The sequence below is a fragment of the Narcine bancroftii genome, chromosome 10 (genome assembly GCF_036971445.1).
Source record: "Narcine bancroftii isolate sNarBan1 chromosome 10, sNarBan1.hap1, whole genome shotgun sequence".
NCBI classification, from domain to species: Eukaryota; Metazoa; Chordata; class Chondrichthyes; order Torpediniformes; family Narcinidae; genus Narcine; species Narcine bancroftii.
Genome location: NC_091478.1, coordinates 16695804 through 16708654, shown reverse-complemented (window position 1 = coordinate 16708654; position 12851 = coordinate 16695804). Strand labels below are relative to the sequence as shown.

Below are 12851 nucleotides of genomic sequence, written 5' to 3'. Positions count from 1 at the left end.
AGGTTCAATTTTAATATATAAGAAAAACTTGAACAGATACATGGATGGGAGGGGTAGGGAGGGATATGGTCCAGGTGCAGGTCAGGACAAAGCACAGATTAGAAGGGTCGAAGGGCCTTGTTTCTGTGCTGTGACTTAAATCTGATAGCATGATCATTAATTTTTACAACTACAGGTGAAACCCACCCCCATCTTGTCCCATTGCTTCCATCTCTTCTTCACCTACTCCTCTACATTTTTTTCCTTTTTCTTCTCTCTCTAACCTTTCTACCATCCCCCTTTCCTTATTGTTTTGTTATATTTAGACATACAATGCAGTAGCAGGACCTTCCAGCTCCTGAGCCTGTGACGCCCAAATACCCCAATTAACCTACAACCCCCATGCATTTTTCATAGCAGTCTCTGCCTCTACCAGCTTCCCATCTCTTGCACCTTTTCCTCCTTGTAGTCCTTCCTTCATTTTCTTTCGCCTTTATTTACATTTTATCACCCCCATTTCTCCTGACGCTTTGCCGAACATCTACACTTTGTCCAATCTTGAAATTCCTGTAGCCAACTGTTTTTACTCCCTCAACCATTTCAACAATGTCCTCAGCCTTATCCTCTACTTGGCACTTCACCTTTAAACATTTAAATTTAATGATACATCACAGTAAAAGGCTCTTCCAGCCCATGACCCTGCACCACCCAATTGACCCCATGTGACCAATTAACCCACTAACACAATTTTGGAACATGGGAGCAAACTGGGGCAGCCAGAGAAACCCCACATGGTCATGGCAAAAATGCACAAGCTCCTTCCAGACAGAAGTGGATTTGAACCCATTGCATTAATTGCTGTAGTGTCCACTCACATCTTCACCTATAGGCTCTTCCCAGCTTCTTTCCCTCTTTATATCTTTAATTTACCTTTGCATCAATCATGATAAATGATCTTGACTTCAAACGTTGACTGACAATTTCTACTCATGGATGCTGACTGAAACGCTGAGTTCCTCCAGTGATTCATTGTCTGCTCAAGGTTCCAACATCTATAGCTTTTATGGTTGTCTTCAGCAGGTCATAGCAGATAGCATATACTGAAAAAACACTGAAAAATAAAAAATAAAAAATCGTGTTCTGCTGCAGTGTGTTTGTTGAAAGTGTGACAGGAATTCCACTTAGATATTTAAAATGGGATATATGGAGTGAAAATGTATCAAAAAAGGAGATCTACTTAAGGAGGGAGAGAGAGCAGATTTTACCAAGAGCAAGAATCTCAGCAAAGGAAGATTCTAGATGGGTGAAAAGATAAAGGAATTCCTGAAGTGGCTCAGAGAGTGGGAAGTACAGATGAGCTACAACCTAGGCTGGCGAGGGAAGAGAGGAACTTTCAAACATCAGTAGATTCATGGGCAGTGTCTGACAAATTATACCTTTGTACACAGGATAAACCCAGTAATTTCAGGCAATTTTAATGATGGGGAAAGTTCTAAAAATAATATTCAGGGTTTGAATTACAAGTAATTTGGACAAATGTGAGTATACAAACGGTATTGAACAGTGCCTGTACATTTGTACATGCAGGTATGCATGCGTGCATGTTACATGTATCATTGCGTGGTATGTGTGCCTATGAATGTACTTGTGCATGCATGCATGCATGTGTATATCTGCATGTGTACTTATGTGTATCTGTGTGTGAATGTGTGCATCGATACACATGTATCATAGTACATAAGAAGAGAATACCGGTTCTATCTGTGTCCCCTTCAGAATCTGAAAAGGTTGATGTTCTGAATTCAGATTTTTAATATATTTTTCCTTCGACAGATTTCTGAATTCTGGGTATATCAGCTGTGACAATAAAATTTGGAAGTACTTATTTTCTGTGACTATTACATGAGCTAGTTCTGAGTCTGAAAGAGTTCTTTAATCAAATTAAGAGTAATTTTACAGTATTTTGTCTAATTAATTAAAAATACACTCATCGAATAGCAAGTAATTTCATGGCTTGTTCGATTCACTAAAAGGCAATCAATCTCTATTGATTGCATTGAATGAAAATAATTGCTATTGGTGATTTTTTAAAAAAGGATAATGTTTAAATGGGTATTTGTTTTGGCCAATTAGTTAACATTCTTTGGAGAAACAAAAAGTACTAACTGACTACTTGTACTGCAAGTAATTAGTTTTTCATTTGCTATTCATGAGTGACAGTTGACACATGATAATCATTAAAATGCAATTGAAAACTGAGGGAAATTTTTAACAAAACACCTTTTGGGAAAATAGCTGATTTCACATGGAAATGGGTGATTGTCAGGAACCAAAAAACACATGTTTTAGAAAAGGTTAGCCTTCTATATACCATTCTACCCTTTTGTGAGTTTTGTTTTTTGAGTTTAATTGGAATTGCTTTTAAAAAATGATGACAGTTTTAATTCAAGTTAATCAGTTGTTAGACAGCTTTTGATCTCAGGTGACATTAAATGTCAATGCGACTATATTCCTGCAGGTTATACAGAATTGCTATCCCTCGCAATAGTCAGTAGCATATATTTAGAACTTTTTGGTGTTGATATACACCAGGGCTTCCCAAACTTTTTAGTTCGCGGAACCCTTTTGGGGAGCTCTTGGAAATCACGGAACCCTTGGTTGAGTCTAATTTATATTAATTTATTTTTCTAAACAGTAAGCAATCTGAGGCAGTGTTTGCAAAATCCCATTTCTTTAAAATTTGATTATTTTGCTTCAATTGAATATTGATCAAACTGCAAATATAAATATCTCCGAAAACCCAGACGCCAAACCTTCCATAAGCGGTTTCCAACCGCCCGCAGGCTAGATCTCCCAACGTCTCTAATGCGGGTATCCATCTCAGCCCTGGGTGATTGCAGGTGGAGCTCCTGATGCTTCCGATGTGGATTTGTATCACAGGCCAGAGCTTCCAACACCTCCATCACTAACCCCCATTTCCACTGACCAGGTGCTGGAACCTCCGTCACCTCCACCAGTGGCCCTGACTGCAAACTTACCATAGCCCACAATGCCTCTATCAACGAAAGTCCCAGTCACGAATGGAGCCCATGCCGACTCCATCGCCAGTTCTCACACCAACCTCAGCGAGAGCGAGGGGGGAGGGAGCAAGAAGGAGGGGGAACACAAAAACCGCAGAGTCAACAAAAGCCATTCCCACTGTACTGCACACGTGGAGTATCTCAGCTTAAATTTTAAAAATGTTGCCAGCCTCGCCCCAAAAGAAATCAGAGTCTTATTGGTTGAAAATGGCCTCTTGAGGCCTGGCGTCTGTGTTGTTGATGTCAGGCCTCAAGACGCCATTTTGTTCTGTTAGGGTCGAGGCAACTCTTTGCTGCCATTGCAGGAACACAGAGATTTAAAGACAAACAGTTATTGCTAGTTATAGTTATTACTACCCATTTCTTCCGTGGAACCCCTAAGCCTTTCCCTGGGATCCAGTTTGGGAATCGCTGATTTATACTCCTTGTTTATTTGCAGTTTCTTGTGGGAAATTTCCAGCAAATACTGTAGCTCAAATGATCAGTCAAGAATGAACCACGAGTCAGCTTTACATGGGTGTGGTTGTGGGCAACAGAGAATGGGGATGGAAGGGAGGAGTTACGTTTTAGGAGATGGAGGTATAAATCCCATGTAGGGACAGGGATGGATTGGGTTCAAACTTCTGTTCTTGGTCCAGCAGAATTTGGTTCTCTTTGCGGCCAAAAGCAACCAATGGAGTAATGGTGATAGCACAGACATTTCCAAGAACTCACTTCTGTAAACTCTAGAATTTTCTCCTCATCCTGGGTCAAACTTCAGATTCTGCGGTGTTTCCTGGGGCTGACTGATATCAAAGATGCTTGTGGAACAGAGACCATTAACATGGATGTACTTGGGACGAATTCTAACAGCAAAGGTGCTCTTGGAACAGCCACGTCCTCCTAGGACAAGATTCCCATGACAGAGGCTGGTCGTGCAGGTGTACATAGGACAGATGCTTATTCCACTGGTCTTCCCATTGTTGGCATTGGCCCTTAGGTTTGGTTGTGCAGCTCTCTCTGGTGTGAATGTATCAAATTCCAAAATTGGAATATTGTGGTTCCTGAAAGATTGAATGTGGTTATAGATCTAGTCATTGACCACTAGCAGACGGGCACCCTTGGCCAGGACTTCACCAGACAAGGTACTCTGCTGGTGGACTTGCCTGGGTGAGTGAAGCTTAAACAACTCTCAAGAATTCAACTCCATAAACGTCAGAACAGTCTGCTTGATGGTCACCCCATCTAGAACATTTATTTTAAACCAAAAATAGACTTTATTCACAATAAATTATTTACAAACAAGAAAACCATTTAAAGTCTTTTCACACCCATAATATCAGTCATTTTTATACACTCCCATCAATGTACATTTAATATTTTTAAATTAAATTAATTTTTTTTTAAAAATTAGACATACAGCACAGTAACAAACCATTTCTGCCCAAATGTCCGTGCCACCCTCAGTACATTTGAGCAGTGGGAGGAAACCGGAGCCCCCAGGGAAAACCCATGCAGGCACAGGGAGAACATACAAATTACTTACAGACAGTGCGAGATTTGAACCCCAGTCCCAATCGCTGACGCTGTAAAGGCATTGCGCTACCCGCTACACCAACTGTGCCACACATTGTAACATTTGTTCTCTAAATAGACCATTACCAACAGGTTGGCATCTTATCATTTCTCTCTGCCTCTGTCTTTTGAGGGACTTCCCCTCAGTCTCAGCCCCTCATTGCCTGGTAATAGGAGGACTCTAGACTCTGGTCCTTCCCCACAGTACACTCGCATTGGCTGCACCAAGCCTCAGTGGATCCCTCATCACTGGAACCTGGAATGTACCATTCACTCACTTCACCAGTTTGATACAGGATGTATCACAGCAACTCACTAAATCCATGACTTATACCAGCTAGAAGGTCAAGGACAGAAAAAGCACTGAAAGTCACTCTCCAAGCCACACCCCAATTCAACTTGGAAATCTGCAGCCATTCCTTCATCATCTCTAGGTCAAAATTCTGGAAATTTCTCTCCCTCCCCCCCCTCCCCCAGGGCATTATAGGTGCACCCACACCTCCAGATCTGCAGTAGTTGAAGAAGGCAGCTCGCCACCCCCTTCTCAAGGGCAATTAGGAATGGGAAATTAAATGCTCCTCTGCCTACAAAGGACACCTCTGTGAAATTAATGAAAAGAAATTATGCACATCACACAAACTACTTTATGCTGTGTGTCACTGAGTTTTATGTTTGTTATTTGAGTTTATAATGGCATCATTGGGTTGAGGGCTTGGTTGAAGAGGAGATAGTGTGAGTAAGGACATGGACTCGGCAGTTTTGGGTGACATCAATCAAATTAGAAAAAAAAGTTCTTAAAATGAAAATGTAATTTCAGCAGGTTTGGCAGTACCTGTGGGGAGGAAGACCGAGTTAATGTTTTAAGATAATGAGCTTTCTTTGGAACTAAGTTTCTAAATGATTTCATTCAGTGCTGAACATTAGATCAATCCAAGAATAACTGACAGTTAAAATTCTCTATTTTATATGTTTCTGACTGTTCATTAACAATTAATCTCTTCATATATTTCTGTGGGCATTGAATTATGTTCAGGATATACATAAAAGTTATAAAGCAGATATTTATTATATCCTGGTATAGTTTTAAAGAATCATCTCTGATTGCAACTTTGACAGAAAATATGGACGTAGTCTATAATATATGGAACATAGAACTTATTCCAGGCCTATATATTCTGTTTTATGCTATTATATGCATGTGCCTCTACACAGTCAGTTCTGCATTGGCAAGCAGGCTTTTAATCTCTGAACAATTGCGATCAGAGAACTTCTGATTTTTGACAGGATTTTCAATTTCTGATTTTCTCTCTTCCTCTAACCCTCCAGAAGGCACTGAGACCTTGATTTGATTCAGTTCCACAAATTCTCCATTACCTTCAGCAATGCCAATGACAACAGACTATTTGGTTTGGAATAACTTCACATCTGAGGAAATGTCCAACTTAATCACAAGTAAATCAGGATGACATGGTTAGCGCAGCAGTTATCGCAAAGCTATTACATGTGGCGCTGCCTATAAGGAGTTTGTACATTCTCAACGTGTCTGCGTGGACTTCCTCCAGGTGCTTCAGTTTCCTCCCACCCATCAAAATGTTCCAGAGGTTGTAGGTCACTTGGATTGCAATTGGGTGACACGGGCTCATGGGCTGGAAGGACCTGTTACCGCTGAATATAAGAAATTAACAGGACTGTATCACCAAAATACTTGGCTGCAGTGTAAACAGATCCTGGTGCATTAGTATTGCTAATAATGGCATCCCTATAGTAGATCCACAAACTAATGGTGACAGATTCAAAACGTGCCAGACCACGGGAGTTGCCAGACCACAGAATGCTGGATTAGAGAGGTATAACCTGTGTAAGGCTTAAAAAGATAATGGTTGGAAAAACAGAGCAGATATATCGTCATCCATAAAGGGAGATGTTATTGACCTTCAACTAATGTTTTTGTCTGACAAATTAACTCATAAATGTAATGTAATGGATAAATATTGGGAGGAATTTGGTAAAATTAGAGTAGGTGACATACACACACACATTTTAAAACAGATCTTTTTTGAAATATTGAAGAATTCATATTCAGTGAACTTTACAAAAGCAATGGAGAATGCTATGCACATTTCACAAGTAGGTGCTAATTGAAATGATGTCCTGAAATGAATAGACCATTGTCTTAGAGGAGACAAACTGATTGTTTGCAAGTACCTACAGAGTGCTCACAGAAAGGGCACTCCTGGGTTTTGTTTACCTAAAACAACAGCTTGCCCAACAGAAAGAAACTCTGTGCTAGCCTGAAAGAAAGAGGTTATCATCTGGAGAACCCTGATGGGGCAAGTTTCATCAGCGAGACATTGAGGTGACTAATGGTGGTATCTCAGATGTGGAAATCCTGGAACAACAAATATTTCTCTGCAAACCCTACAAGAACCTTCCTGAGCAGTAAACATTTACCTTTCGAGCACCAAAGCCTGGTGAACTTTATACATGTTAAATTCTGTGCACAGTTTAAGAATTGCCTGCAACCAGAGAACTTGGAAGAAGGAGAAGTGAGATTGAACTGAAAACCAAAGAACTTTTTTTAACCTTAACACACATCATACATGCGTGCTTAGAACTAGAAGGGGGTTAATTTGGGTTAGTTAAGTATAGAGATAAGTTAAAGTTTGATTCTGGTTTCATGTTTAAAGATAATTAAAAACAACTTTTGTTTAAGTAACTACTTGTCTTGGTAAATGTCAATTACTGCTGGGTTTTGGGGTCCTTTGGGCTCATAACAGTAATAAAACCAATTATTTCTCATGTTTATAAGTAACAGGAAAAAATTATGTTTTATGTCATATGAATAATATTCTTTTCAATAATGTTAATACATCTTCTTGACAGAAAATGTCTATTCATCACCAGCTAAATGCCCGGGAGACCCTGGTATCACCCCACTTAGCCCTTCAATGTCTCCGGTAAGATCATGTTTTTTTTCTCTACAAATTTCTCACATTCCTTTTGATATGATATTATGATTTGAGGAATGATCTTTTAGAGTATAATTAATCATCACCAGTAATATTATAATTAACAATGCCAATAAAATAATATTTTGTTATGATATCTTGTCCTGACACAATGATACAGATTTATTCCAACCTTGCCTTTGGACCAATATTTTACTTCATTTTCATTATAAGTTTAGTCACTCCATTATTGCCGTCCATGCATCCAAAGCATTAAGCTCAGAAATTCCTGCCTAATCCTTTATATTTCAATCCTTTTTTCTTTAAGACTCACATAAAAATCTTACTTTGATTATTTTATTTGATAAAGCCTGTATAGAATGCCATAAGATGCTTTTCTAGGTAAAAGTTCCTTTATAAGTGGAAACGGTTGTTATTTTAAATGACCTTGATTGGTTTATTCAATATTTAGTCTTTGCATTCCCACAATATTGAGGGCCCAGTGAAGTGCAATGTGATAACACCAGGTATGTGGCATAATCAGTCCTAGAATGTAATGTGCGAGGGAGTCGGAATGAGAATGCATTAGAGCTCGGAATCAATCGTACTTAAGTGATGTATTTATGGTAACCAGATAGCTTGGTTGATGTGGCAACTTCTGAAGAATAGACTCTTACTACCTTTCACCTTGGTTACATTCTAATAAAACTGAAGTAAAAAAGGAAAAACCTGCACCTTGTAGACCTTCACAAAACAGTGCAGTTGAATAAGTACTTTTAAAGTTTAACTTGGGAATAAACAGCAACTTACGCCTAGCAGTGCGAAGTTCGGCAGGTCCAAGAAGCAATGAATTTCTTTCTTTCTTTTAAAAATATCTTTATTGAGTTTAATTAAAAAAATACACATACAAGTACATAGATTGAAATATAAGAAAAGACAGACAATTTGTACCTCAAATAAGACTTAAATCTTACATAGTTCAATCTGTGTGTATCCTTCTCAATCAAACCCCTTTACAAAATATCTCAAAAGAAAAAAAGAAAACAAAAAGGAAGAAAAAATAGAACTTCCCCACCCCCTACCCCCATAATCAAACCTCTCCCACTAACCAAGGCTAACTTGTGTATATAAAAATACTCAGGAGATGAAAGACAACATTCGGAAACCAGACAGTGCTGCTTGGGAATATCCAAACACCCTAATTTGTTAAATTATGGTATACTCCATGAATGGGTCCCACCTCTTGTAAAAATGTACTTTTACATTGTATTTAATTTTTTCTAAATGTAGGAAGGTCATGACCTCCTGTAACTATTGAATATGAGTCGGTGGTGTACTGTCTTTCCATTTCATCAAGATTGCTCGTCTAGCGATCAATGAGGTGAAAGCTAAAATTTGCTTCTGAGATGAAGTCAATAGTATTTCTTCTTCTTGAGAAAAAAACAAATAGAACAATTAAGGGGCATGGTTCTAATTTGACCCTAAGAATAACTGATAAAGTTTGAAAATAATTTTTCCAAAAATTTTCTAAACTAGGGCATCCAAAACACATGTATCAAATGAAGCCTCAGAAATATTACATGATGAATCAATATCCGAATAAAAGCAAGATAGTTTATGAAATATGTACTCTATGCAACACATTAAACTGCTACAAACAGTGTCACACACAAAAGGGGGATTCATTAATCAGATTTAAACAATCAATACTCACTACAACCAACAGATCGCCATTGCAGTTCTCATGGTTAAACACGCAGATAACTGCTAATCATGGCGTCCAAGCAAGTTACTGTATATTCAATGCAAACTTATATATGATTGCTAGATTAATTTTTAACTTAACAATGATTTATAATTGTCCAATTTATCGGTTTTTAAAGCAATGACTAATCAGCAAAGTGGACTTTGTTGTACATTAGAACATAGCCCATCATGTCTGGGTTGACTTGGAATGTTGTGTCGATGACTTCAATATAACTGCTGATTGCAGTTTCCACTGTTAAACACACAGATGAAACAAAAAGGACCAGCAAGCATGGCTCCACAATCGATTGCAAATATGTTACAAGGTTACAATAAAAGACAAGATGAGAGCCCATGGAATTACAGGAATGATCCTAGCAGTGGTAATGCATTGGCTGATCAGAAGGAAACTGAGAGTAGGAATATAAGGATCCTATTCTGGTTGGCCACCAGTTGCCAATGGTGTTCCACGGGAGCCGGTGCTGGGGCTGATTCTTTTTATGCTTTATGTAAATTATTTAGATTCTGGCTTTGTGGCTAAATTTGTAGATGATACCAAAATAGGTGTTAGTGGAGCTGGTGCCAAGGATACTGAAAGGCTGCAGAAGGACTTGGATAGATTAGGAGAAGGGGCAGAGATGTGGCAGATGAAATACAATTTTGGTGGAAGTAATAGGCAGGCAGACTATTGGGGAGAAAATTCAAATTTCCAAGGTGCAAATGGACTTGGGAGTCCTCGTGCATGATAACCTAATGGTTTACCTCCAGGTTGAGTTGGTGGTGAAGAAGGCAAATGCAATGTTGGCATTCATTTCTAGAGGCAAATCATACTAGAGCAGGGATGTAATGATGAGACTCTATAAAGCACTGGTGACACCTCACCTGGAGTTCTGTTTTTGCCTCCTTATTTGAGAAATGACATGCTGCTGTTGGAGAGGGTTCAGAGAAGATTTATTAGAAAGCTGCCATGAATGAAAGGATATGAGGGAATGATTGTTAGCTCTTGGACTGTACTCGTATGGAGGATGGGGGGGGGGGGGGACCTCGTAGAAGCATTTAAATACTGTAAGGCCTAGACAGAGTAGATGTGGCAAGGATGTTTCCCATGGCAGAGGAGTCTAGGACGAGAGGGCACAACTTCACGATAAAAAGGCATCAATTTAAAACAGAAATGCGGAAAAATTTCTTTTGTGATGAGGTCGTGTGCCTGTGGAATTTGTTGCCACATGCGCCTGTGGAAGCGAGGTTGTTGGATGTATTTAAGGCAGAAATTGACAGGTATTTGATTAGTCAGGGGATCAAGGGTTATGGGGAGAAAGCTGGGAAGTGGGTCTGAGTGGGAGGATAGGTCAGCTCGTGATAGAACAGCAGAGCAGATTCAATGGGTCAATGGACTTACTTCTCCTATATCTTGTGCTCTTGTGAAGCTAACATAATCAAAAACAGTATCCCTCTGGATGATAGGTTCACCAGCACTCCTTAAATGAACAAAGTGGAATATCACCATGATGTTTTAGAATTGTGATGTTGCTTAATACATTTAACACAAAATGTTTGTGAAATATTTTGAGAATCTTTTAGTAAATCAAACTAATTCAGGAAATCTAATTAAATAATCTCATTGTGTGAGTGTGATTGCATTGACATTGTTTTACTACTTCCTTGAAAAACACACTGCTAATATTGCTTTATGTATGTTTTAATCTGTCCATAAGATTGACTTTTGGCTTAAATGAATTGGAGAAAGACAGCTAGTTTATGACAGAAAGGATTTTAGCATCTGCAAAATAATCCAAAAATAAATTATGAAAGTAAATACATGGAAGCAAATCATATTTTAAAGCAAGGTTCAATCAGCAAGCAACAATGATAAAAGATTTTAAAAAAAGAAATCCTGGGTTAAAAATGATCATCTCACAAATATATTTCTTCCCACAGAAAGACTCAGAACAAGGTGTGTCCTTGCACCAGTCATTTGTTGTGGTGGTAGCTATTGATTTTGGCACAACTTCCAGTGGATATGCTTACAGCTTTGCTAGGGACCCTGAGTGCATTCACATTATGAGGTAAGAGCTGCAATGCAGAGGCACTGCTGGTTTTCAGCCGGTTTCAACCACGATTGCTGTTAAAAGTCCTAGACAGGAGAAAGGCGGATAATGGAAACCTTCCCAGCTTGCTAGGGAATCCACTCATTTAAATGTTCAATGGGACCTGCTGTGGTGTGAGCTTTTTATTTTCTGGTTGAAAATAGAAATATTTTAAGCAAATTGAAATGGATGCAGATGTGTGTGTGTGTGTGCATGTACCAGATGGTGTTTAATTACAGGAAAGTAAAATATTTCTAAAGCCACAAGTCCTCTTTTTTAATATAAAAATTAAAACCATTGAAATAAATGAGTAAATTGAGATATAAACAAGGAAAAACAAAGTGCAATCAATGGCTGTGAACATTTAGCAATTTTCTCCTTCCTCTTTCTGAGAATTATTCTCCTGTCATATGCTGGATGAATTCCCCCACATAGCTCAAAAACAGCAGCTATGATACTCACTTTTGTTTTTGTTAAGTGCTTTCCTTTCATTCCGCAGTCTCTGACACCGAATAAATATGAATGAGAGGAATATGTAAGTAAAGGATTGTGATAGGTTCACCATCAAAATATCTCTGTCAACGTTCCCTGATGTGAGTGTTATAGCATTTCGGCATAGTACTTGGTAGATGATCCATCTGATAGATAATTCCACTCAGCATTGTTCCTGAACCAGTTCCCCTCCAATGGGAGTGCACTGGACAAGATTGTTTGATCACTAACTCTTGCCTATCCAGGGCATTTCAGCAAATATGATGGAAAGAACAGACGTGAGGTAGTCCCTGCTGTCTCTGCACAACTCCAGCATCCTGCGTTTCAATCTTGATCTCCTGTGCTGTTTGTGTTGAGTTTGCACATTGTCCTTGTGACAGTGTGGGTTTTCCCCAAGTGCTCCGATTTCCTCACACATCCCAAAGGCATGTGGGAGTTAATTGGCTACTGTTAATTGCCTGTAGTGTATGAGATTGACTGGAGAATGGGGGGGGGGGGGGGGGTGGAGAGTTGATGGCCGTGGGAGAAAATAAGTAACTGAGTAGTGTGGGAGGAAGGCTGGGGAGGAGATCATGTGTTGGGACAGATAGGAGAGCAAAGTGAGCTGGGATGGAGATCAGTGGCTGCAAGGGTAGGGGGAAGGTCTCAGTTAGAGAAATGTGGAGACCAGAACTAGGATCCAAAGCCTAATTTGACTGGTGGAGTGAAGTGAGAAGCAGGGGAGGAAACTGGGGATGAAGAGGAGGGCAGGGTAAGTAGAATGGGATGGGGAGAGATCAAGGAAAGGGCTGGGAACTGGATGGAGAGGGGACTAAGCAGAATGTAAAATAGATGGAGGAGGGTATGGAGATGTTTGAGGGGGGAAGGAGGAGCAGACAGGGGGTCAGTTAGGGGCCCCAGAGATACTATGAAGTGATCTACGGCAGTTGGTGTGAGAGATGATGGGTGAGGTGGAAAAGTAAATA

General features: G+C 39.4%; 1 protein-coding gene across 4 annotated transcripts in view; it reads left to right on the top strand.

Moving 5' to 3' along the window:
- Positions 1-12851, top strand: part of hspa12a (heat shock protein 12A) — a 90282-nt gene that overhangs the window by 35127 nt on the left and 42304 nt on the right. For 3 of the 4 annotated variants that reach the window (XM_069900032.1, XM_069900030.1, XM_069900033.1), the window contains 2 exons: positions 7497-7570; positions 11246-11373. In XM_069900032.1, coding sequence (XP_069756133.1) covers positions 7497-7570; positions 11246-11373 — 202 coding nt within the window. The remainder of the gene's footprint in view (positions 1-7496; positions 7571-11245; positions 11374-12851) is intronic. The other variant, XM_069900031.1, reaches the window with a different exon arrangement.